Below are 25,180 nucleotides of genomic sequence, written 5' to 3'. Positions count from 1 at the left end.
AATACATGAATTTTGGATAGACAAGTACAGTGACACGTCTTATCGCAATGTGAATTAACACTCAAAAATAAGTCAAACATGATAAAGTGAACTAAAATCATTCACTTTTTCAAGCAGCCGTTAAAAACAATGGACAATGGTTTCAAAAAGACTATTTACACTTCAAACACAATAAAGTGAACTCAAATCATTCACCTTTTCAAGCAGCCGTTAAAAACAATGGACAATGGTTTCAAAAAGACTATTTACATTTCAAACCATGATAAAGTGACCTCAATTCATTGACCTTTTCAAGCATCCGTTTAAACAATGGACCATGGTTTCAAAAAGACTATTTACATTTTAAACATGATAAAGTGTTCTCAAATCATTCACCTTTTCATGCAGCCGTTAAAACAATGGACAATGATTTCAAAAAGACTATTTACATTTCAAACACGATTTAGTGAACTCAAATCATTCACCTTATGAAACAACTGAGGAAAACACATTAAATATAAGAGGAGAACAACGACACAACACTTAAATGTAACACGCACAGAAACGGACCAAGCATCAGACAAAATCCCACTAGAATAAAAAATATAAAATCAAAACCAAATACATGAATTTTGGATAGACAAGTACAGTGACACGTCTTATCGCAATGTGAATTAACACTCAAAAATAAGTCAAACATGATAAAGTGAACTAAAATCATTCACTTTTTCAAGCAGCCGTTAAAAACAATGGACAATGGTTTCAAAAAGACTATTTACACTTCAAACACAATAAAGTGAACTCAAATCATTCACCTTTTCAAGCAGCCGTTAAAAACAATGGACAATGGTTTCAAAAAGACTATTTACATTTCAAACACAATAAAGTGAACTCAAATCATTCACCTTTTCAAGCAGCCGTTAAAAACAATGGACAATGGTTTCAAAAAGACTATTTACATTTCAAACACAATAAAGTGAACTCAAATCATTCACCTTTTCAAGCAGCCGTTAAAAACAATGGACAATGGTTTCAAAAAGACTATTTACATTTCAAACACGATAAGGTGAACTCGAATCATTCACCTTTTCAAGCAGCCGTTAAAAACAATGGATAATGGTTTCAAAAAGACTATTTACATTTCAAACACAATAAAGTGAACTCAAATCATTCACCTTTTCAAGCAGCCGTTAAAAACAATGGACAATGGTTTCAAAAAGACTATTTACACTTCAAACATGATAAAGAGAATTGAAATCGTTCAAGTTTTGAAGCAGCCGTTAAAAACAATGGACAATGGTTTCAAAAAAACTATTTACACCCCAAACATGATAAAGTGAATTCAAATCATTCAACTTCTCAAGCAGCCGTTAAAAACAATGGACAATGGTTTCAAAAAGACTATTTACACTTCAAACATGATAAAGTGAATTCAAATCATTCAACTTTTCAAGCAGCCGTTAAAAACAATGGACAATGGTTTCAAAAAGACTATTTACATTTCAAACACAATAAAGTGAACTCAAATCATTCACCTTTTCAAACAGCCGTTTAAAACAAATGAACAATGGTTTCAAAAAGACTATTTACATTTCAAACACGATAAAGTGTACTCAAACCATTTAATCTGAAACTGGGGCTTTGCCACTTTGAATAAGGTTAGTATGCGATGCAGCATGGAAGAAGTTGATAATTATGGAGAAACTGGATTGATTTTATGAATATTTAATCAACAGGAATTTGCAATTGCACCATGTTGTGATAACTATAATATGTTTGTATAGTGTCCAACGAAATTTGCAATTTTCCGCGTACATATACATGGTCAATGAGGGTATCTCCATCAGTTGTTGGGTTATGCAATATTTGCATGAATCCAAATTGTTTCATGAACATCTGTATTGCTGAATTAGATTTTAGAATGTCTTCATTAAAATCTCCCAAAACTATTGTTGATCCGTCGTCTTGTGGTATGCCTACAAGAAGCTGTTGTAACTGTTCCAAGAATATAGATGTTGTATATGATTCTGGTCTATAAATGACAACTATGTTGGTTTTGATATTTTCAATTCTCAAACCAACACATTCAATATTACAAGATTCAAATGTTAATTGAGTATACTGCTGCTGATTTCGAACATAAATACCAACACCACCATGTTTTTTGTTACTGAGGTCTTCAAAAATACCTTTCGATGATGAATATGAGGAAGATCTTGGTTTATGTATCAGATTGAAATTGGTTAAACTCGGTGAAATAGAATTTGATTCCATCCAGGTCTCTGTTAAACAAATAAAATTCACATTTTGAATATCACTATTTGCCTGCAGGTCTTCAATATGTGGAATTAACCCTTGAATATTATGTAGCAATATACGTAATTGATTTTGCTTAAAGTTCTGATCATAATGTTGTTCGACTAAATACTTAGGCATCCTTTGTAGTGCAGTTGATATCTGCTCAGTGCAGTAGATCTTGTCTTCATCCAGGTCTTGTAAAAGAAGACCATCTTTTGATTTCACACGACTGAGAGCAACATAAGCCATTCCAGCAGCAAAAATGTTCTTCATTGATATAACTGCTTTGTCAGTGGTTATTCCCTGTACTTTGTGGGTAGTGCAGGCCCATGCTAACTGTAATGGAAATTGATATCTAACAGCATTTTTCCTCAAGCTTTCTTCAATTGGTGTAATATCAATTGGTATATGTTCTGTTGGGTGTGAGGATGTGACATGTTTCCGTCCAATATGTTCATTGTCAAACAGCACTTTAATAGCATGCGGCAATGAAGAACCTTTTTGGCCAGGTAATATGCTCATGACAGTTCCAATTACTCCATTGACTAAACCTATTGTAATATCAATATTTCGTGTAAGCATAACTCGGGCGTTTTGTCCAATAAGCAACTGTGCTGGTAAATAATCATGTGTACTGTCATATGGTGCAAGTCTGAGAATAAGCTCACCTGTCTGCGGATTTCTATCATAATCCTGTGCCATTATTGTTACGGTTTCGTCACAGACTTTGTCTATCATCTTGCTGTTGTGAGAATCAATCTCTTTGTTAGTAGCAAAAATGTGCAAACTATCTAATGGAACTGAATGCTGCATACAAGATTGTAATACAGATAGATCACGAGGGAGCAGATGTTCAGTTTTCTTCTTGACACGTAACCTATTCAATAATTGCGCAAATTCAGAATCCTCCTTCTGTCGCATGATCTGATTTAATTCTACCAGTGAAAAATTTAAACTCCATAATGGGAAAAAGTGTTCTGGTCTCAGATCGTAGAGACACTTTTGTTTCACAGGTGGAAGCTGGTAGAAATCTCCCACTGCAATAACACATATGTTCCCAAAAAGAGCATTTCCGCTTTGCTTGATTTGACGAAGTCGCTCACTGATATACAGGAGGACACGTTGACCAACCATGGATATTTCGTCAATAATCAATATTTGAAGGTTCTGAAGTTTAGAGCGAAGCTTGTTTATTTCGTCATCTCGTTTATAAATATAAGGAAACGGCAGTGATTTTGAGAGTGAAAAGGCTTGATGAAGAGTTGTTCCACCAATATTAAAAGCAGCAGTTGCTGTTGGTGCAGTCATAAGAACAACAATATCATCTGGATTAGGTGCATGTGGAGATAAAATTTTGTTTGTCTCATAACACAAACACTTAATTAAATGGCTTTTACCTGTACCAGCACCCCCATTGATAAAAACTTTAAAAGGGTGTGGATTTTTGCCATTTACTTTATCGAGGCACCACTGTCTTATCTGATAAAACACTCTTTTCTGTTCTATATTTAGTTGTCGCAATAGGTGTTGTATTTGCTGACAAGTAAATATGCTTTGCCTAACTTCAAAATCTGTTCCTTTTCTGACTTTTTTGTTTAAAATGTCTAAATCTGGTATTTCTGAACCATCTTCATCATCAAGGTGTTCCTTCTCCACCTGTGCTTCTAAACGTTCAGCCTCCGATTCTGGAGCAATCAATGCCCATGCATCTTCAAGTGGTCCTTGTTTTTCTAATAAATCCTGCGCTTCATCTAATTCATCTGCATTTTGTTCAAATAAATGTCTGTTTGATTCGACAATAGTTTTAACTTGCTGTGGTTCCTTTGATGAGTCAAGAGAAACTGCTCCATTCAAATACATTTCCTGATAGGTTTTAAATTTGAGAGGTTTTAACTGGTCATCAATTCTATGTGGTAAAAAAAGTTGTAGACTTGATTTAAAATATAACTCCGGATTCTTGATTTTAGAAAATCTTGGATATGCTACAACGGCCGACTCTGTTCGAGAATGTTTTCGAATGTATCCAAGATCATTCTGCAGTTCAAATACATATTGTGAAGGTTTTTTAGGGATTTGTGAAGGTGACAGAACACGATAATCAGATGAAAATGAAGCATAACAGAGAATATCAAACTGAAAGCTGACTGGGCGAGCCTTGTATCTATCATACAACGAAGCCATCCAGATACTGGCATCCGACTGATTGGCCTTCATTTGTATGACATTGAGCGGCAAGCTCATTTTCACTTGATTGTCACCTACAGGAAGAAACTGAACCTTTCTTGATGACTCCTTCAGATGAAGACCACATGCCCTATACGTAGCCTCTTGTGCGCTCACTTCCCGCTGGCGGAAGTATGCCCCTCCAATTTTTTTCATGGCATCCTGAGCATCACAATTACCTTCTGCTGCTTCTTTTCTTGCATTTTCCAAGACTAAACCCATTTCTCTCTCTGCTTTCGAAATATAGGAGATAATGTACATAACACATGAATAAGCATCAGTTATGTACTGCAGATCCATGTTTGCATTCCAACAACGTAATAAGGTAGGGTTATACTGATTGATCCATATATCAGCAGGTTCACGTTTTATAGTAACAGTAGTTCGCTTTGTTAGAACGTTTGAAGCAGTTTCAAATTCTTCCTGAGTTATTCCAGCTGCAATAAACAGGTTTTGGGTTGTAATATTCTCTATATTGGTATTGTTAACAGTCTTCCAAAGCCTGAGTAGTATGTCTTTTGCAAAGGAAAGTCTTTGTTTTGATGGTTTTTGTACTGAAGGTCCTGATTGAGTTGAAGTGCGGGAAATAAATGTATTTTTTGACGGTGGACGTGGGAAATTGAACCTGCATTCAGTCCCTTTTTTTGCACACGATTTAGAGTGATTCTTGCTGTGCTGCTGTACACTGCTCACTATTTCGTGCAATTCAGGGTCAGCGGATTCACTAGGTAGACCACATGTTACGTAACTGTCAACAAAATCACACACTTCCTTGTCATCATGTGTGTCAAGTAATGGCGCATCTTTAATCCAAAAAAGGCAATGGGCATGTGGAGAGCCGCGTTGTTGGAACTCAATCCTATGAAAATGGTCCTTAACATTACCAATGATATTTTTTTTTATTATGATTTCTTTAAGGAATGTATTAAATCTGTGATCAAACATCACAGCGCTCATTACTGGGTTATACTGTAATAGTTCGGATTTACCAGTCCAGTCAAGATCCTCCAAAGATTGTGTGCTTTTTTGTTGCTCAAGAAGTACTTGGAGTGTTTCTTTCCATCTTAAGTCAGCCGCAGAGAAGGTTGCAAACCAGGTAGGTATTCCTAGTTGGCGTATACTAGCCATTAAATCACGGAGTGTTGCCTGCCAATATGGAGGTGTACCTCTGATTGGTGTCATAAATTTATATCCTTGATCAGTTGTTAACAGCTTTTTAAGTTGGTTTTTATCTGTAAGCATTCTTGCTGTAATGATATTCCCCGTCTTATCTTTTCCACTACTTTTGCGCAATGCTATTGAGACTTTTGATATGACCTGCTCAAGTTCTGAAAGGTACTGAGCATAGAATATGTATGATGTGTCACCGGAAAATCGGGTGTCAGCGTTAAAAAGGCGAGCATGGAAATATCTTGATCTTGTTAGTCGAACTAGTCTCTTTGCATCATATGATCCAAAAGATCCCTCTGGAAATTGAACAGGAAATGACATTGCTTCGTTGCCATGTTCTTGCAACATGCTGACAGGTGTATTACCTTCACCTGGTGCAACACAAAAGATGTCTTCGAAATGTTGGTCGAGAATTTCCTGTCCTAAATCAACAGGTTGAAGGCAAGTGTCTGAGGGTAAGCCTCTGTCTTTAAATGAAATGTCTTCATCGTCGTGATTTTTGTCATCTTTATCATGTTCTTCTGCTAAAACTTCAGTAAGTTCCGCCTCTTCAGTAACAAGATCTTTAAAATCTGAAGGAATATGTTCTATCCATTTGTCATTCAGTAATTTATCATGATAATATGGATTGTTTTGCTGTAAATATTCCAATCCTTTGCATATTTTCTTTCGACTAACAAATTCATACTGACAATAACCTTTGTATTCGAGTTTCCTTTTAAGTTTGCATCTGATGAGTTCAGCTTCATTTTCAGATCTAGGAAGAACATTGGTGGTCTTCTCAATGTCAGTTGGAATTGAAACACATGGGCCTATAAATCCTCGCTGGTTTCCTTTTGGTAGCTGTATAATTTTCATGAAGGGAATCCTTACAGAGATGAGTTGTTTTTCCAACTTATTTAAGGAGTTAAGTTGATCTGGAATAGGTGGCAATTGTAGACCATTGGCAAAGGCATCGACTGGCATTTGTCCTTTCAGAAGGTGGTAATGACAGGTAAAACAAATCCATTGTTTGTGATATATGGTTTCACAGCTGCTTTGACATTGATCAGAACAAGTGGTATGGAATTGCTGAGTTATGCATTGATTTGCCATTGCTATGCTTTTATCACCTTTTTTTGAGTATTTTAGTTTGTCACATACAACAACCTGTTTTCTGAACTTAAACTTGTGACAAACTGAACATACATATCTTGGCCCATCTCTAACTTGCTGTCGAAAATAATTTGCAATATTATCACGATTCTGTTTTTTGTTTAAACGTCTCTGTAGTATCATGGATATCTTTTTTTGTCGTATTATTATCTCATATTTGTACTGTTGACGTAGTCTAAGTTTGTATTTTTCTCTGAGAAGCACATTCTGTCTATACCTCAATCGAGTCAAAGTCTTTTTCTGTTCTCGGAATGTTCTATCAAAAGCATACTTGTGTCTACTTGCTTTACTCATTGCTTTTTGAAATTGTATATTCAATCTGTATTTCGTTTTACTTCTTTCTTTGACTGTCTGTTGAAATTCTTCATTTGCATGGTACTTGGATTTACTTCTTTGTTTCACTGTCTGTTGAAATTCTTCATTTGCATGGTACTTGGATTTACTTCTTTGTTTCACTGTCTGTTGAAATTTTGCATTAAACTGGTATTTCTTTTTACTTCTATCCTTCACTTCTTCCTTGAACTTGGTATCAAACTGATATTTCTTTTTACTTCTATCCTTTACTTCTGCCTTGAACTTGGTATCAGACTGATATTTCTTATTACTTCTATCCCTCACTTCTTGCTGGAATTTTTTATCTTGCCTATATTTGGTTTTAATTTTATCTATCTTTACTTGTTTATTTTGTAGATCTAAACTGTATTTCTCTTTACTGCATGCTTTTTTGTGTTGTCTATAAGAAACGTTTTCAGTATACATTTTCTGCCATTTTGTTTCATAAAGATCCGCATCAACAGATTGTGACGTTTCACAGGGAATTTGAAGCTGCTTTTTTAAATTTCTTTGCTTCCTTTTTCGTTCTTTGTCTTTTTCTCTAGACATTCTTGAACATTTGTTTTGCTTACTCTTCTTTTGAGGTTTCGAACATTTTTCTATGTTTGATGTAATTTTACTGACATCAAGCCGTGCTTCAGATTTTTGCTGTAATTCCCGTTCGTCAACCAAGTCTTTGAATGGCAGGCTAAAATCACGAATGATAGTAGACTGATAACATACTTCGTCTTTAAGTGCTGATACAGCCTTGTTCAGTTTATACTTGTCAGATGTATGTAAAGTAGAATAACTACAACTGCTTATAGATTCAGTTTTTTTATCATGATATTCTAATGGCAAGTGAAATTCGTGTACATATTGAGAATGTAACAATATTTCATCGTGCAGAGTTTGTATACTTTGTTGCAAATCCATATCAGTGGTTTGCATTGAATAATAAACAAGGGTTCTCTATAGAGAGTTTTGATTGTTTTTAAAATGATAAAAATGTTACAATAAATAGTTACTGATCATATATAGTATGATTCAGCAACAACAAAAAACCCTAAACTGCAAGCTGTCTGGCTTTTACGCTAAAGACGCTTTTGTTTTCAATTTGGATGAATATTTCAATTTGCATTTGGTTTTCATGTTTCATAAATTTTAATTTGTATAAATTTCAAGATTTAAAAAATACCAATTATTTGATCTTACCCATCCTCACTGAACGTGGTTGTGTATTTTAAACATCCTGTTCAGCCAAACAGATGACAAGGATTTTACGTCCTTACAGAGGACGATCAAAGTGGCAATAATAAAATCTCCCATTATGATTAGACGTCTGTGAACTTATACTTCCTATATAACCAAACAGACAAGAGTTTTACATCTTTCGGAAGAGGATCAACTTGATAACAATTCAAAATTAAATTCCTCATTCTGACCAGACGTGGCTGTGTATTAAAAGTATCCGATACAGCCTAACAGACAAGGGTTTTACATTCTAACGCTTAAAGGTGCAAAGTGACGACAATTAAATTCCCCGTTCTGACCAGATGTAGCTGTGTATTTAAAGCATCCCGTACAGCCAAACAGACGACAAGAATTTCACGTCTTTACCGAGGAGGACCAAAGTGACAACAATTTAATTCCCTACTGTGACTAGAAATGGGTATGTATTTTAAGCATCCCGTACAGCGAAACAGACGACAAGAATATAAGTTTTCTTAAAAGAAAGAGGATAAAAGTGACAACAATAAAGTTCCGCATTTTGACTAGACGGTGCTGTGTATTTTAGGCATCCCCCTACAGCCAAACAGACAACAAGGGTGTCACGTCCTTACGGAGCACGATCAAAGTGACACTAAATTAAATCGACAAGGGTTTGACATTAATACGGGGAAGATAAATGTGACAGCAATAAAATTGCCAATTCTGACCAAACATCTCTGTGTTTTTTTTAAACATCATGTACAGTCAAATAAATGAAAAGGCTTTACGTCAATACAAAGGGGGACAAAATGACAACAATTAAATTGCCCTTTCTGACAAAACGTGGCTGTGTGTTTTATACATCCCATATAGCCAAACAGAAGGCAATGGTTTTACTTCCTAAAGGTGGAGGATTAAATTAATAACCAGTAAATTTCCGATTTTACTAAACGTTGTGTGAACTTTATACGTAAACTGTGTACCTGCGTGGACTATATAGAGCGAAAACAGGGGAGGATAAAATGACAACAATTTAATTGCCCTTTCTGACAAAACGACGTATTTAAAGCCTCCGATACAGCCTAACAGACAACAGTTTTACATTCTAACGCTTAAAGGTGCAAAGTGACGACAATTAAATTCCCCGTTCTGACCAGATGTGGTTGTTTATTTAAAGCATCCCGTACAGCCAAACAGACGACAAGAATTTCACGTCTTTACCGAGGAGGACCAAAATGACAACAATTTAATTCCCTATTGTGACTAGACATGGGTATGTTTTTTAAGCATCCCGTACAGCGAAACAGACGACAAGAATATAAGTTTTCTTAAAAGAAAGAGGATAAAAGTAACAACAATTAAATTCCGCATTTTAACTAGACGGTGCTGTGTATTTTAGGAATCCTCTACGGCCAAACAGACAACAAGGGTGTCACGTCCTTACGGAGCATGGTCAAAGTGACACTAAATTAAATCTCCCATCCTGATTAGACGTGGCTGTGTACTTATACATCCCATACATCTCAACAGACTACAAGGGTTTCTTTTCCTAAAGGAGGAGGATAAACATGAAAACAATTAAATTCACCATTCTAAGCAGACGTAGCTGTTTTTACTGACCGTGCAAGGGCTGTATAGCCAGTCAAGGTCGTTAAAAACTTCCATTTGTTGACGTAGCTGTGTATTGAAAGCATACTGTACAGCCAAACGGACAAGGGTTTAACATCCTATAGTCAAACAGACAAGGGTTTTACATCCTAACGCTTAAAGGTGCAATGTGACAACAATTAAATTATCCGTTCTGACCAAACGTGGCTTTCAAGCATTCCATACAGCCAAACAGACGACAAGAATTTAACGTCTTTACGCAGGAGGACCATAGTGACAACAATTAAATTCCTCATCCTGACTAGACATGGCTGTGTATTTTAATCATCCCGTACATCCAAACAGACGACAAGAGTTGAAGTTTGTAAAGAAGGAGGACCAAGGTGACAACAATTAAATTCCCCATTCTGACAAGACGTGGCTGTGTACTTATACATCCTGTACAGCCAATGAGACGACAAGGGTTAAATTTCCGAAAGGAGGAGGATCAACGTGATAACAATTAAATTCACCATTCTGACATTAGATGTGGATGTGTACTAATACATCCCGTACTACTGAACGGACGACAAGGGTTTGACATTATTACGGGGAAGATAAATGTGACAACAATGGTTTTACTTCAAAACAGCTGATCTTTGAAAACAAAAAAATAAAAAATGCTACATAGAAAACTTTTTTCATGTTCATCATGTTCATAACATGGATGTACTAATGTGTTTAATAGTGACCCTAAGTGTGTGCAGATTGCTGGAAATGCATATTACACACATTTTTAAACACCCCTCAAAAAAAATTGGGCAGGGGTTCCCCTGACCCTGGCTTTCCCGCCAGGTCTGGGGGGCATCTGCCCGATATAAGTTTGCTGAAAAAGGAGATATAATGAAGGTTAGCAGATGAAATATCTGTGATCAATGCTGAACAAGAACATTTCAATTTTCCAACTTTAGTTAACATGGCGATGGTAGCCATTTTGAAAATTCCAAATGACCCTTTGGCTTAAATGGCTGCATTTTCACTTGGAAGGGGGACTGCATCTGCCCGATATTAATATACTGAAAAGGTGAAAAGGGATATATAAGGAATATTTAGTGGGGGGAATCTAAATAATGCTGAAAAAGAAAATTTGGGCAGGAGTTCCCCTCTGAAGACTTCAAGATAAGTTTAATAGTGAAAAAAAAGTGGGTCATGCCACGAAGAAATAAAAGTTAAATAATCCTGAAGTCAAAACATTTTTTTTCTACTTTCTGTTTAGAGCATTTTAGAAAATTTCACATTTTTGCTGTTTCCATGGCAACGGCAGCCATTTTACAGTCACAAGTCTCATCTTTACTTGCCAGTTAACAATAATATCAAGTTTCATAAAGTTCAAAGCATTTTATAAATACTAAGCGGCAGCTATTTCAAAATTGTTTAAGAGTCCATGCACATATAGCATGGCAATACATCTTTCTATAAATTTTCAGTTCATTCAGCGCATTTTAGATAATTTTACATTTTTGCTGTTTCCATGGCAACGGCAGCCATTTTGAAAATTTCAAAGTCAAAAGTCTCATCTGTTCATGCCAGTTTACAATAATATAAACTTTCGTTAAGTTTGGAGCATTTTGAAAATATTTGACATTTTTGCAGTTTCCATGGCAACGGTGGCCATTTTGGAAATTCCAACTTCAAAAGTCTCATGCAGACTTGCCAGTCAACAATCCTATTAAGTTTCATCAATTTTAGAGCATTTTAAATTTTTTGAATTTTTTGACATTTTGATTGGTTCCTATGCCAACAGAGACCATTCCCAAAATTTAATGGCATATGCCACATTGTTACATGGCAGGGACCATACCATCAAAGTTTCAATCAATTTGACCTACCATTTTAAGAGAGTAAATGCCACTTTTAATTTTTTGGACCATTTTGACCCGTTTTGCATTCTTTCCATGGTAACAGCAGACATTTTGGAAATTCCAACGCCAAATTCCACATTTACCAATGTTGCTCATCGTTACTGTGAAGTTTTATAAAATTTGAAGCATTTCCATATTTTGGAATTTTTTGGTGTGGTATCCATGGCAACATAGCAGTTCCAATGATTACCAAAATCATCCAAAACCAGTATATGCCCGGCACCTACATTGTATCAAAATATAATGATTCTTTTTTTTTTTTATTTTTATTTTTTTTATCCAACATATATAATATACAACAGTACAGTTTTCAAACAATAAGTTCATATATATAAATGTAATATAATACAACCTATTAGAAAATGTATAGAACTTGAAAATAATATTTTGTTTGGATTTTATAATTGTATCTTATTAAAAAGGACATAAAAAAAAAAAAATATAGAGAATTAATAAATAAAAGAATTAAAAGATGATTAAAGAAAAAGAAAAAAAACCAAAAGCAACAAAAAACCAATATAAAAAAAAAAAAAAAAAAAAAAAAAAATCAAAAAAAAAATCATTTTGATGTCTGCTAATTTTTTTTTTTTCATAATTGCTCATCCACCAAATTATCCTGTAAAGCCTCTTGGTAAATGCACCAAGCTTGATTAAACTTTTCAAAACATTTATTTTTAACTGATATCTTCTTCTCCAAAATATAATGATGCTTTATTTTTTCAATCAATGCTGTTAAACTTAATTCTCCTTTGAAATATCGTGTATTATATATATATTGTTTAATCCAGAGAAAAATATTGTTTTGAGGGTCACCTTTGTACATTCGTGATAAATTTCCAAACAAAAAAATATCCTGTGTAAATGGTATACTAATACCGTTATGGAGAAACCACATTTCAGTTTGCTCAATAAATTGTTGTACATAATAACAATCCCACAGTATATGTTCAATTGATTCAAGTTCAGTCTTACAAAAAGTACAATATGGGTTTTGCACAATCCCAATTTTGTTTAAAAACGTATTTGTTGCCAGAATTTTATGATTAATTCTATACTGAAGCCATTGTAGCTTAGTATTTTTTGTAATAGCAAATGGTAGTTGAAAAATCTTTTTCCAGTTTTGATTTTCTAAACCTAAAATTGCTTCCCATCTTTTTACTCCTGTAGGAACAGTGTTGTTTTTGTTTAGCACCAAATACATATCTTTAGATCCCTTTTTGCTTTTGAGAATGGTCTTTATAACTGATGGTATGAAAGGAGATACTAATTTATAATCTCCCCTTTTAATTTTTTTGGAAGTCTTAGTTAGCATAGAAATTATGCTATTATATTTCATGATGTCTATATCCATCTGAAAACACTCCTGAAATTGATAAAAATTTAGAAAGGTACCATTCTCCCCCACAATATCATTTACATATAAAATACCCTTACTATGCCAGTCTTTGAAAAAAACTGGTTTGTTATCAATTTGGAATAGGTTATTCATCCAAATTGGACTGGAAAGAAAATATTCCCAGTCGTGCAAATTCATTTCTTTTTCAATTACCATTTGCCAAGCACCCAGTACATCTTTCCAAAATTTATTCTTAATACTTTGCTGTAGTTGCTTTACATAGCTATTACCACAACTAAATAATCTATCTTTATCAACATATGACAAAAATATATTTCGCCATTTACAATCATTTCTACAAATTCTTCTAATCCAAGTACATTTCAAAGCATTTATAAAAGCATGTAAATTAATCATTTTTAAGCCTCCATCACAATAATCTTTTTGTATTACATCTTTTTTCACTCTATGAACTGGTGAGTTCCAAATAAACTTATACATCAGTTCATTTATCTGTTTAATAATATCTTCACTTGGATTAGGTAGTGACAATATTAAATGATTTAAAATTGGCAACATAAGTGTCTTTACAACAGTAATTCGACCAATAACAGTAATGTTACGTCTAGACCATTGTTTGACTAGTCTTTTTATTTTTACAATATTTTCATCATAATTGATTTTAACTAGTTTTTCTAAATCAACATCAAAATTAACACCCAATAATTTAAAGGATGTGCTTCCCCAAGTAAGATTTTGATTTGTACAAAGTGTCTCTGTGCTGTACTTTTTACTTCCAATCCAAATGACATGAGTTTTGGAAAAATTTATATTCAAACCAGAAATTTTAGCAAACCAATCTAGTTCCAATAATGCCTCATTTAAAGATTCTTCACTACCATCTAGAAGTAGTGATGTATCGTCAGCAAACTGCGAGAGTTTGTGTTCAACATCAAGAACTTTGATTCCATTTATATTTTTGTTATCTCTTATTTTTAACGCTAAAATTTCAGCACAAAGAATGAAAAGATAAGGCGATAATGGATCACCTTGCCTACAACCCCGTTCAACAGTGAAAAAGTCTGAAAGATTCCCTCCCTGAATGACTGCTGAATTAATGCTTTGATAGAGAACTTTCACCCAATTTATAATAGAATCGCCAAAATTAAAAAATTTCAATACATTTAAAAGAAATTCCCATGAAATGGAATCAAAGGCTTTTTCAAAATCTATCAGCAATAAAAGGCCTGGTATATCATTATCTTCAGTATATTCCATGATATCATAGATCAATCTTAGATTTTCCCCAATATATCTTCCACTCATAAAACCTGTCTGATCAGTATCAATAAGTTTAGTCAAAACTGTTCTAAATCTTCCTGCTATAACCCCAGAGCCAATTTTATATACAGTATTAAGCAAAGATATAGGGCGCCAGTTTTTTAAAAAATGTCTAGGTTTGTTACCCTTTGGAAGACATGTAATTATCCCCTGTTTTTGAGTAACAGAAAGTTCCCCTTTATCATACCCTGCATTCAAGGATCTTACAACAAAAACTTTTAAGTCAGGCCAGAAAAATTTAAAAAATTCACTTGAAAAACCATCTGATCCAGGCGTTTTATTGCTTTTCATTCTTTTTAAAGTTTCACCAGCTTCCTGAACTGATATTTCACCTTCTAGTTTATCTTGTTCATCCAAAGATAACTTTCTAACATTTACATTTTGTAGACTATTTTCAATATCTTTAGGTTTACAACATTCAACATCTCTGTTTTTGTACAAATTTTCATAAAATATTTTAACCTGTTTAAGTATTTCTTTTTGGTTAGTTACAATATCACCATTTTCTTTTTCAACCTTTGGAATAATCTTGCTGGTAAAATTCTTAGATTCAAGTCCACAAAAATAACTTGTGGGTTTTTCTCCCTCTTCTATCCACTGTATTCTAGATCGAACTATTTTACCATGCATTTTTTCCTTTCTGAATTTTTCTAGTTCATTTTTTTTGTCTTCCAATTGCTGTATAGAACCTGAGTTTACATTTTCTTCTAAAATATTAATGTCATCTTTTAAAGTTTTTTCCCTTCTCTCTCTTTCCTTCTTTTTGAAGCTAGAGTATGAGATAGTTTTGCCCCTCATCTCCATTAATAGAGTTTCCAAAAACAACTGACTGTTAATTGTAAAATGAAGATCATTATTATTCACTTCATTAATATTGTCAAAATTATATACCAAGGCTGCATACTGTTTTTTTACATCCAAATTTTTTTCCTTGATAACATTAACATAGTCAGCATCATACAACAAAGAATTATTGAACTTCCATAAACCTTTCCCCCTAATGAATGGATTCAATTCAAGTTCTAGAATAATTCTAGAATGATCCGATCGGTAACTGGGTTCTACACAGCAATTTTTCAAAAACGACAAAATGTTTTCAGAAAATAAGAAAAAATCAAGCCTAGCTTGTTTGAAAGGTGATTTTTTTCTCCAAGTGTATCTACACAGGTCAGGAAAAAGTTCCCTAAAGGGGTCAACTAGAGATCTATCGTCAATCAATTCTAATAGTTTGTCTCTAGCATTAGGATTATTTATGTGTAAATAATTATAACAATCTAAATTTGGATTTAACACAAGATTAAAATCTCCACAGATAATAAAACACTCATTTTCAAAATCATCAATAATTGACATAATATGCTCATAAAAAAATGGACTGTCAGTATTTGGGCCATATATAGTTATGAGAGTAAAACGGACTTTATCTACAACCAAATCCAAAGCTAAGTAGTTTCCATCAATGTCCCTTTTTTCTTTAAGTACTTTCCACTCAAAATTATTTTTAAACATAATAGCTACACCTCTTGAATTTGAAGAAAAGGATGAAAAGTAGCATTCATATCCCCATAACGTTCTTATACTATTTTCTTTATCCACTGTGAAATGAGTGTCTTGAAGACAATAAATGTTATGGTTTCCAGATTTTAGAAAACTAAATACATCCCTCCTTTTAGATAAATCACCCAGACCCTGGCAGTTAACAGACAGTATCTTTAAAGAGCCCATAATGGTTTGAAATAATTGTACATCATCATTTCATATAAGCATGCATTTTTACATATGATCATCCATATTATACATTCACATGAGACACAAAGACATATACGCAAGGGTTTGCTCAAAACATCTAGATATGGTGGTATAAAAATTCTCAACATACATGTATTACCAAGCCTCGTACATGGACCAACAGTGTTATTCAATATTTTACAGACATTCAATTCATAGAAAAAAATAAAATTAACAGACAAAAAAAGTGTTAAAAAAAAAAAATATTTCAATATGTTTTGCCACATTGTAGTTGGGATTTGTCAGTTTATGCAGTTTGCCTTATATGACACCAACAAAATAATAGTTCAACAAAAATTAAGATTATCTGTACAAAAAAAAAAATTAACATCAATATGTATTGTAGAAAGAAAATCAATACTATACATGATCTATAGTTAAAAGAGAGATAACTCTGATTTTTTTATACAAAGAAAGGGAGATAAGCACAAATATTAAGTCAAATATCAACAATGAACTATAGAATTCTCAAAACTGTCCGTGAGGTCTAAGTTCTAATTACGTAACATCTATTTCCCTTGCTGTACTCTGTAATGAATGTCATCATATAGTCCAAATTTCAGCTGAAGTCCTGCAGGTGTTCTACCATAAATTCCACAATTAAAGTACCAGACAGACTCAAACTCGTCAGTTTTTCTAAGTCTCTCAATTAAACTCATGTTTCTTTGAGTAACGTCATCCACAAATCTAATTTTACTGGTCAATTCTTTCCTACATCTCATAATTTGGCGCTTAACATCACTACTGAATAGCTTGACAATAACTGGATAGGGCCCAGCCTTTTGGGATGGTATACGATGGATTGCAACCACATCTCTGTTTTCTAATTGCACATTTAGTTCTTTTTTCACAGTTTCCATAAAGTCCTTTCTAAGATCTTGTTTATCCTTTCTTGGGATAATGATTCTTAGTTAAAGCATCTCCAAATAATTCATTAAAACCAAAAACTGGAATTTTTCATTACTTTTCGGTTTCCATGGTGATGGCAGCCATTTTTTAGTTCCAAAGTTGCACTGCAACTGGAAAGTCAGGGTTCCTTGTTATAGTGCACCATCATTTAGATTAGTTCCTTTTGCTCCGAGAAAACTTCCGGACAAAATTAGGTGGAAGAAAAATAATAATAACTAGAGTTGCTATTGCAAGCAATAGCGGACGATGGCACCCCGTACTGCACATTGTCACAGTAGCATCAACAATTCTGAGTGTACAAAAGTCAAATGGCATATCTATTATACATGTCGGAATTAACATGTCTAAACAACACTCCCCCCCCCCCCCCTTTTTTTTTTTTGCTCTTCCGTAGAATTACGTTTCAGCTCTATACATAGTTTGGGAATCCCTTTTTTAAATCTAAAATTAGACACGCGCGCCAGTAGGAAGGTGGTGTCACGTGATACTGAAGTATATTATCGTGGACTTAGCATATTAATATTCTTTTTAGAGGGGACCTTGGACAGACAACATGTGTATATATTGACGGAGCGGCGTATTAACTGTTCAATGTATTCTTCAATAGCTCGCGTATCATACAATACATGTAACTTATCGTGTACAATTTAATTACATGTTTATCGATTGATTTCAGCTAATGTGTATATTTTAGCAGGTGTGTCATTCACGGATATGTACTTTAACGCAAGTGCAGAAATGTCAGTAATTTGTACTCTGAGTGTTTCTCGTTCTCTCGGTGGCGATTTTCTCTTTAAAGCACATTAAATAAAATACATATTTTTATTCTAGAATATTCTAGTACATGTTAGCAGTACAGCAATTGCATGTGGACATTTGCACACACTCCTAATTACGATTTTCGTGGAATTGTTGTTATATTTTTCAAGAAAATGCAGCTAAAACGCATTTTCCCATAGGGTCAATGTTAAACTTTTGTCTAGTTTCCATGGCAATGGCAGCCATTTTGAAAATTCCAAGTACTGTTGGTACCTCGGGGCACCACTGCCAACATTTACATAAACTTTCAAGACTTTGCCTCTTATAACGAAAGATTTAAAATTTGGATTTTTTTTTACATTTTTTTTGTTTCCATGGTAACGGCGGCCATTTTTTACCATTCCAATGTCTATTGCACAACTTCACATGGCGGTTCATATTATGATATAGTTCCATCAACATGGGTCTGACCAATTACGAGAAATAGCGTGGACAAAATGTGTGGAAGAATAAAAATAAAAAGAAAAAAAAGAAACGTAGAATAACAAGATGTCACCCCAACTCCGTTGAGGGTGCCATAATAATAATAGGGAAAAAGAAACAGAGGAAAAGCAATATGTCACCCGACATTGTCGATCGGGTGACATAACTAGAATTGCCATTGCAAGCAATAGCGGATGTCACCCTTCCCCCCATTGCCACTAAGCTGCAGCCATTTCAAAATTGTTGAACAGTGAATGCATGTATATGCACGGCAATAAATCTTTCTGTAAAATTTTCAGTACATTCAGAGTATTTAAAAAAAAATCTTACTTCTGCTGTTTCCATGGCAACGGCAGCCATTTTGAAAATTTCACAGTCAAAATTGTCATCTTTATTTGACAGATAACAATAATATCAAGTTTCATTAGGTTCAAAGCATTTTGAGAATTTATGACATTTTTGCAGTTTCCATGGCAACAGTAGCCATTTTGGAAATTCCAACTCCAAAAATCTCATCCGGACTTGGCAGTCAACAATCATATTAAGTTTCAACAATTTTGGAGCATTTTGAAATTTTTGAAATATTTGATCCTGTATCCATGGTAACATAGTAGTTCCAATGATTGTCAAAATCATTCAAAACCTGTATATGGTGGACAACTATATTGCATTAATATTTGATGGTCTTAAGTTCAAGCATACCAAAATTATTCACCAAACCCTGAAGTTTTTTGGGCATTTTGACCTTTTTGCATTGTTTCCATGGTAACAGCAGACATTTTGGAAATTCCAGCGCCAAATTCCACATCTACCAATGTTGCTCATCGTTATGCTGAAGTTTCAAAAAATTTGGAGCATTTTGATATTTTTGAAATTTTTGGTGTGGTTTCCATGGCAACATAGTAGTTCCAATGATTGCCAAAATGATCCAAAACCAGTATATGGCCGGCACCTACATTGTATCAAAATATCATGATTCCAAGTTCAAGCAACTCAAAAATATTCACCAAAACCAAAAATTGGAATTTTTCACAATTGTTCTGTTTCCATGGAAACGGCAGCCATTTTTTATGGTCTTAGACCCTACAGCAACCCGAAATTTTGTGTTCCACCTTATAGTGAACTATCATTAAGATTGGTTCCATTTTACTCCAAAAAACATACCGGACAAAATAGGTGGAAGTATAATAATAATACAGAAAAAGAAACAGAGGAAAAGCAATATGTCACCCGACATTGTCGATCGGGTGACATAATAACAAAGAAACGGAGGAATAACAATATGTCACCCGACATTGTCGATCGGGTGACATAAATATGTTGTAACACATAACAATTTACAAAACACAGTTATTTCAAGCTTAGTGCAATTTCCTAAAGCAATTATCAAACTAAAATGCTACCTTTAATTATAAATCTGTTATATGATCAACTTTTACAGCTGATTGCATCATTTTGTAGGTAAACAGTCTGCACCAAAAACTTTTTCAACTACTAGTCCGAAGACCAATATCCTGACAATTTTCTTATTGGTCCAAACAAAGTTTTGCAAAACCTTACTAGACGGAATGAAATTTTAACAGTCTGGGGCATCGGACTAGTGGCTAACCGTGCAGACTGGGTAAGGTAATATCTTTGGTTAGCTGAACTGTGAAGTCATTATTAGGTTAGGTAAACTACCCCCTTTAAGAGTAGACTAGTCTCACAGATAACCAATATATCTGTCTGTATGACTAGTCAACTTTGAAAGGAGAGTAATATACTTTAACTAATAATGACTTCACGGTTCAGCTAACAAGCAAGTTAACCAGTTATTACCTTTACCTACACACTCAATGAAATCGTCTGTAATATGTTTCAAGAAGAAGTTTGTAATACCTTTTGTTAACAGGAACAGAACCCAACACAAACTCTTTCTTTCTTTAAAATCTGGTACTGATAGCTCTTTCATGTCTCTAAAATACAAAACTGCATAATGAAATTTTCTCAAGTGGTTTTAAAATGGGTCAGTGTTCTCCTCCAAAGAAAGGAAGAAGTACATTAATTACAAAAGTTGTTATTTTTTTCCCAATTATACAACATCATTGATAAATGGACTTAAAATCTTGCCAATTTGTGCAGAAATGCCTGATATATTGACAAATTAAATTTCAGTTCCTATAATTACATTTTTAAAATCAAACGTTATCTGAAATCTTATATACAATTAGATTTTGAGCCACTAAAATTGAAACTTCTTAATTGTACAAAAACTACCAAAGTTACATGACATTACATGGTTACTGACCTGCCTTCCTCTTCTCTAAACACAGTCTTACATACTCTGAAATAGTATACATATGATAAGCTGACTATATAATATGCAACTTGTTCTAGAATTTTTCATTTGAAGTCCACCTCACTTGAAATTGGTTTGATATACATTTTGCAATAATCATAACAGTTATACAAGTGAATTAAACTTCAGAGTGAAAAACAATCTTATTATCTACTTTACTCTTCTCGACACATCCCTACACAAGTTATACGACTACAGGTTATTTAGTATCTACTATCATAATGTGGATGTGATACTTATTACAAGACAGTTAAGTGATATATGCAATTCAGAACGACCTTTTTTGAGGGATGCTACTATTCTCTCCTGCAATCATCTTAAGAGAAAGGTAAATGATAAAAAAAAGTCATGTTGAATATGAAGTCTGAACTCGGATTTAAAAACTTAACATCAGTGAAACATAAAATACAGGTGACCTAGGCCACTACATTGTACATGTATATTACCTTCTATGCATCTTTACACAAAGTTCTGTGACAAATTACAGTTTCAAATCACACTAGCAATTTTCCAAACTTCCAAGATACATCTGACTTTTTAATCATATGTCATTAGACTGTTGCCAATTCCCATAATCAGAGATCCATTTTTTCATTGTCTCCCTTGGGTGGGACATAAATTTTTATTGAGAATGGAAAGCTGGGGGAAAAGAAGCAACTTCATTTGAGCCTATTGCGTAACCTTTAAGTTCTTTTAATTCCATTAAAGTTGTAAATACTTTTGATACAAAAAAACTCTTTTTCACAACAAAAAGTAGAAACATTAAGATAACAATTTCAACTTATTATGCTTTGTCAATTTTGTCTGGTATAGAACCTGTCTATGATTGACATATTGAAGTGATTTGATTAAAAGCTGTGTAATAACAGAATCAAATCGGTATAAATTGGCACATGGACTTTTGTTTTCTAATTCTTAATAACTAGAGCTAGATGTAAAATCATCATATCATTCCAGTGATTGTACAACATCTGACGTTTTAATCAAAAGTTACCTTTCAAAAGTATGGAAGATACCAGATACAATACAAAACTTCCTCTCCAGTTGTGTCAGGTGGTACTTTACAGCGTCACTGATACTGATGACATCTCTCAGAACGTTCATGGATTGGAACAGTGATGTAACTGTCTTCTCTGAGGACACCAACAGATCTGTGATTGTAACTTCTGGTTGTCCAATGTAACCACATTGTAACTGTGGATCTGTAGGACCATATGGCATTCTATAAAACATGGTGTTCAAATGAAGTGTGTTACAATGTACCTTTCAGAACGTTAATGTTTCTTGAAATTGAAATGAAGACATGACAAGTCTTAAAGGTCTACAAAATGTACTTTTACTTGAATTGAAATGTTTATTACATTGCAATCTTAAATGAATAATAAATATTTGCAGAAGCAAAGCTTTGGAAAGGTAATTCACTGATTATCTCTTTAGTTTTACAATGTTTACCTTGTATCAATTACTGCCTGATAAATGCAGCATGCCAATAAGTCAGACTTTGATATTTTCTGCAACAGAAGAAATTATAATAACATGAAGAACATATATCAAAATTGTCCTATTTATTAAGACATTTCAATGTCCTTACAGTGTACACTAAGAAAGAAAAGTGCTTCTCTTGCTTAATCTCAAGGAAGGCTTAAGTAAAAAAATGTGGAAGACAAGAATGCATAAAAAAATACCTGAAAAATTGTTTTTTCTTCTCTAAACATAGTTGTACATGCTATTTTATGGCCATCACATAAACAATTGCATTTTACTTTGAATATATACATGTAACCACACAAGTTGATCTTCCTGACTTGTCATCAACCAATATATACACAAATAAGGCAAGTGCCTTCCCCCCTCCCATCATCACAATGTTATCACTACCTTTAAATCAGCAGTTACTTGCTCAACTATCTGCCAGTAGTCCCAAGCTTTATTCCGAACATCTTTACTCAACTTCAGTTTGTTGCTCAAATTCTCAAAACTGGTGTCAACTGTAACTATGGTTTCTATAGTTTCTGGAATTTCTTGTTCTCTGAAAAATGGTAAACTTGTAATAAGCATTTTCAATTAATTCTTCTTCTATTATCATATATTTAATGATGGTAATATACTAAAACCCTTATGGCAGTGTATGGGAGGGGTTATGTTTGAAATGCATATGATGAAAACATAATCTTTTGATCAGTTTAATTAAGGTCTGGAGCTGGCATGTCAGTAACTGCTAGTTGTCCTTTGATAATTTATGTATTATAGTCATTTTATTTAGTTTCTTTTGTTAACTATTCTGACATCCGACTCAGATCTCTCTTAAACTGATTTTACTATGCTTATTGTTGTGCATTGTTTTTTTTCTACATTGGCTGGAGGTATTGGGGAGGGTTGAGATCTCAAAAAACATGTTTAACCGCGCCTCATTTTTTGCACCTGTCCCAAGTCCCAAGCCTCTAACCATGCCTTTTCTAGTCTTGAATGATTTTTAATTGTAGTTTCTTGTGTATAATTAGGAATTTAGTATGACGTCAGTTATCACTGAAGTTGAACTAGTAACATATTTGTTTAGGGGCCAGCTGAAGGACTCCTCAGGGTGCGGGAGTCCCCCCCCCCACCCAATGAGAAATAGCAGTGGTAAACTGCACCCCTGATGTTTACTAAAAGCATGCTTTAGAACAAATTCATGTGACAAACAAAAACATATATAATTTGACAATACACTAAAATTGGTACAAGCAAGGATTTGTACTTTACAAATCCTTGGTGCAAGCAATTGGAGATCTTTACAAATAATTTGGATTCTTGCCTTCTTCCACCCTAACAAGTCTTCTTGGTGCACTGCTAGTGCTAATCCATTGTTGTTGGAGATACACCTTATCACTATTTGTCCTCCATTACTGGATATCACACAGGTTCCCGTAAAATTTGACGTCATAAAACAAAATATCTGACGCCACAATGGAAAAGTGATTGTTGTATGTGTCAGAAGGTCAAGCGGCCAGTTCAGACGGCCGAGTAGGCTAATAACGATAAGGTGTATTGTCTTGGTGGTGTTAAGGTTCATCATAAGGAATTGAAAAATATGGCCGTGTTTACACCTCAAAAATTACTATGAGTACAGACAAACTGGTACATCCAGGAAAGGTTTAAGGCATGGCAGGAACTAGATATATAAAAGTTATATGAAGTCTACGTTTCAGAAAATTAAAAACTTACCTGCATTTTGATGTGCATTTTTTCCCAGTTTGCAGAAGATAGAAAAATAAACAAACACCTGAGTTTCATTTGATACGGTCCACTCAGTTACACAGTTTAAACCACCTATTGTTTACAGGTGTCTATTGTCCATCTATTGTCCATTTAAATCAATACTACTCACAACATTGATTATATGAGGGGAGCTTCTCAATCGTTTTCACTACTTAGTTAATTTTTGCACCTTCTGCAGAAACGAAAAAAAATGGATAGCAAAATCTAGAAAAGTTTATAATTTTCTGAAACATAAAATGCATTTAAAATTTATATATCTAGTTCCTGCCATCCATTAAAACTGTTGGAGGTGTATAGGTTAGTCTGTACTCAGAGTAAAATTTGGGGTGTAAATACGGCCATTTTAGCCAAAAGGTTATGATGAACCTTAAATTTAAAAATTATCCTGAAATAATTCCTCTGTAGACTTTACACTTGCAGATCTCGAGGAGTGATACGGCTAACACCATTCACAATATCAAGGATTTGTATAGTTAACTATACAAATCCTTGACAATTATAATATAATAACTGGAATCCTATAATAACTAAAGGGGCCTGAAATTCATAAAGAATAACTTCTCCAGGAATAATTTTATTTGGCCCTTTCCATAACAGGTACATACGCAATTCTTCAGCCTTAAAATTCTGAAACTATATACTTACTTCGAAGACCGCGACATGTTACGTGTAGTTATAATTCCTATTTACTTTATAATGTTTTTGTTGATCAGTTTGTTGATACACATGTTATTGTTTTGATGAAAGAAATCCCGCGAATTTTTTGTGTCAATTTTTTTGATTGGCTGATATTTTAAAGGTCAAAGTTGAAAAAATGTTACTGGCGCCAATTTATAAATAGTTCAATCTTTCTTAGCTCGATTTACGTATTCAATATTTCTATGACTATAACAATGACATATTATAATTAATCAAGATAGCCACTCAAATCACTATTTAAGAGAACAAAAATCTGAAATAAACAGATACTCTTGTTTACCAAAAAACAAACAAAAAAACCCCAAAAAAACCAGATGCTCCGCAGGGCGCAGCTTTATACGACCGCAGAGGTCAAACCCTGAACAGTTGGGACAAGTATGGACACTAATGACTTCATTCAAGCTTAATATA

At 33.9% G+C, this 25,180-nt stretch overlaps 1 protein-coding gene across 2 annotated transcripts in view; it reads right to left on the bottom strand.

The window, feature by feature from the left end:
* Positions 1-24,860, bottom strand: part of LOC134712278 (retinoblastoma-associated protein-like) — a 53,376-nt gene extending 28,516 nt beyond the window's left edge. For both annotated transcript variants that reach the window (XM_063573671.1, XM_063573672.1), the window contains exons 1-6: positions 24,716-24,860; positions 22,691-22,841; positions 22,265-22,323; positions 21,807-22,034; positions 20,762-20,797; positions 20,353-20,429 (exon numbers count right to left, since the gene is read on the bottom strand). In XM_063573671.1, coding sequence (XP_063429741.1) covers positions 20,353-20,429; positions 20,762-20,797; positions 21,807-22,034; positions 22,265-22,323; positions 22,691-22,841; positions 24,716-24,732 — 568 coding nt within the window. In that variant the 5' untranslated portion in view covers positions 24,733-24,860. The remainder of the gene's footprint in view (positions 1-20,352; positions 20,430-20,761; positions 20,798-21,806; positions 22,035-22,264; positions 22,324-22,690; positions 22,842-24,715) is intronic.
* Between the last annotated feature and the right edge of the window lie 320 nt (positions 24,861-25,180).

Source organism: Mytilus trossulus, chromosome 3 (genome assembly GCF_036588685.1).
Source record: "Mytilus trossulus isolate FHL-02 chromosome 3, PNRI_Mtr1.1.1.hap1, whole genome shotgun sequence".
In the NCBI taxonomy this organism is placed as follows: Eukaryota; Metazoa; Mollusca; class Bivalvia; order Mytilida; family Mytilidae; genus Mytilus; species Mytilus trossulus.
This window is presented reverse-complemented; position numbering and strand designations above follow the sequence as displayed.